General features: G+C 34.6%; 1 protein-coding gene across 1 annotated transcript; it reads left to right on the top strand.

Moving 5' to 3' along the window:
* The first annotated feature begins 599 nt into the window (after window positions 1-599).
* Window positions 600-1,538, top strand: Olr943 (olfactory receptor 943). The gene is given in 1 exon segment (NM_001001368.1): window positions 600-1,538. A coding segment is annotated over 1 exon segment (939 nt).
* Window positions 1,539-1,916: the final 378 nt, after the last annotated feature.

Here is a 1,916-nt window from a genome sequence, read left to right as displayed (position 1 = left end):
TTTAATTCTCACAAACTAAGGACTTGTTTTTATAATAAAAGAAAGTCTATCAGAATTTCTACATTTGCAAACATATTTTCTTCCATAGCCATTTTAAAATAAAACATATTAATTTTGAAAATAAGCATGGCAGCTATTAAGTTTAGTAAATATGATCATGTGCCCAGTTTCCACTACTAAACTATAGAAGTTTGGAAATATTTTTGAAGTTTGAAATTTAATGTTATATTCAGTTGTGAAAGCATGTAGTATGTGAAACAAAAAAATCAATGTTTTATATTAAAAACGAAGATGGTATTAAAACATTGTTTTATAAATCTATAGTGCAAAATTACATTACACATGTAGAAATTAGAACCACATGTACTGTGTTTGTGTATAATTGCCCAACACAGCTTTAAATACCCATGTACAAAAATATTTCTTTTCATTAAGATATTTTTTGTTTAAAAGGATGAGAGGAAATTGGAAAATTGGAAATGCTCCATTGCTTTGCTTCCTGGAATATATTAACAACAGTATTTAAACTTTTGTTCCTTTCACATATGGTTAAACTTTGATTTCTTTTTATCAGTAGATTCTATGACCAATAAATCAGTATGAGAAACCACTCTAGGATAACTGACTTTGTGCTTCTGGGCATATCAGACACACCAGAAGTTCAGATTCTTATCTTCATCCTTTTATTTATTGCTTATATATTAAGTGTCACTGGAAACCTAACCATCATCATTCTCACCTTGCTGGACTCCCAGTTAAAGACTCCTATGTATTTCTTCCTCCAGAATTTCTCCTTCTTAGAAATTATATTCACCAGTGTTTCCATCCCTAGATTTCTGGAGTCAATAATCACTAAAGTGAAGACCATTTCCTATAACAACTGTTTGGCTCAGTTATATTTCTTCCTTTCCCTGGGAGTGTCTGAGTTCTTTCTTCTAACAGCTATGTCTTATGATCGCTATGTTGCCATCTGCAAGCCACTGCACTATGTTATCATCATGAATCAGAAAGTCTGCACACTTCTTGTCCTCACCTCATGGCTGGCAGGATTTCTGAGCATCTTCCCTTTAATCATGCTTATCCTCAAGTTAGATTTTTGTGCTTCCAATACCATTGATCACTTCTCTTGTGATTACTCTCCTATTCTACAACTGTCTTGCTCAGATACAAAGCATTTAGAGGCATTTGGTCTTTATTGTGTTTCCATCACTCTGTTGTTCACACTGGCTCTAGTGATTTTGTCATACATCTGCATCATCAGCACCATTCTGAAGTTCCCATCTGCTAGTCAGAGGAAAAAGGCTTTCTCCACCTGTTCCTCTCACATGATTGTCATCTCCATCTCTTATGGCAGCTGCATTTTCATGTATGTCAAACCTTCGGCAAATGAAAGAGCATCACTGACCAAAGGAGTGGCTGTTCTCAATACTTCAATTGCTCCCATGCTGAACCCTTTTATTTACACCTTAAGAAATCAGCAAGTAAAACAAGCCTTCAAGGACTTGATTAATAGAGTAATGTTTAATAGAAAAAAATGAAGACGGGTTAACATGAATGTCATTCTGTGCCCTCAAAAATGTAGGAAACACACTTTATATTATGAGCTCATTGGTTCTCAGTATTTTTTTGTGTACAGGGTACTTTGCCTGCCTATATGCCTGCATACATTTCTGTGTAACTATTGTAAGTTTCATACTCAATGGAAGACATTGAATCCCCTGGATTTACAGATTGTTTTAAGGCAGTGTGTGCATGTGTGTGTGTGTGTGTGTGTGTGTGTGTGTGTGTGTGTGTGTGTGTGTTTATCTGTGTATGTGCTGCAAATTGCAACACTGTACTTGAACAATCAGCTAACTTTTAACCCCTTATCCATCTTTCTAGTTCCTTGAATTTTAAAAAATAGAAAGTTTTTTTTT

This window comes from Rattus norvegicus, chromosome 7, assembly GCF_021556685.1.
Source record: "Rattus norvegicus strain SHRSP/BbbUtx chromosome 7, alternate assembly SHRSP_T2T, whole genome shotgun sequence".
In the NCBI taxonomy this organism is placed as follows: Eukaryota; Metazoa; Chordata; class Mammalia; order Rodentia; family Muridae; genus Rattus; species Rattus norvegicus.
Note: the sequence above shows the minus strand (reverse complement) of the source record. Positions and strands in the feature narration are given on the sequence as shown.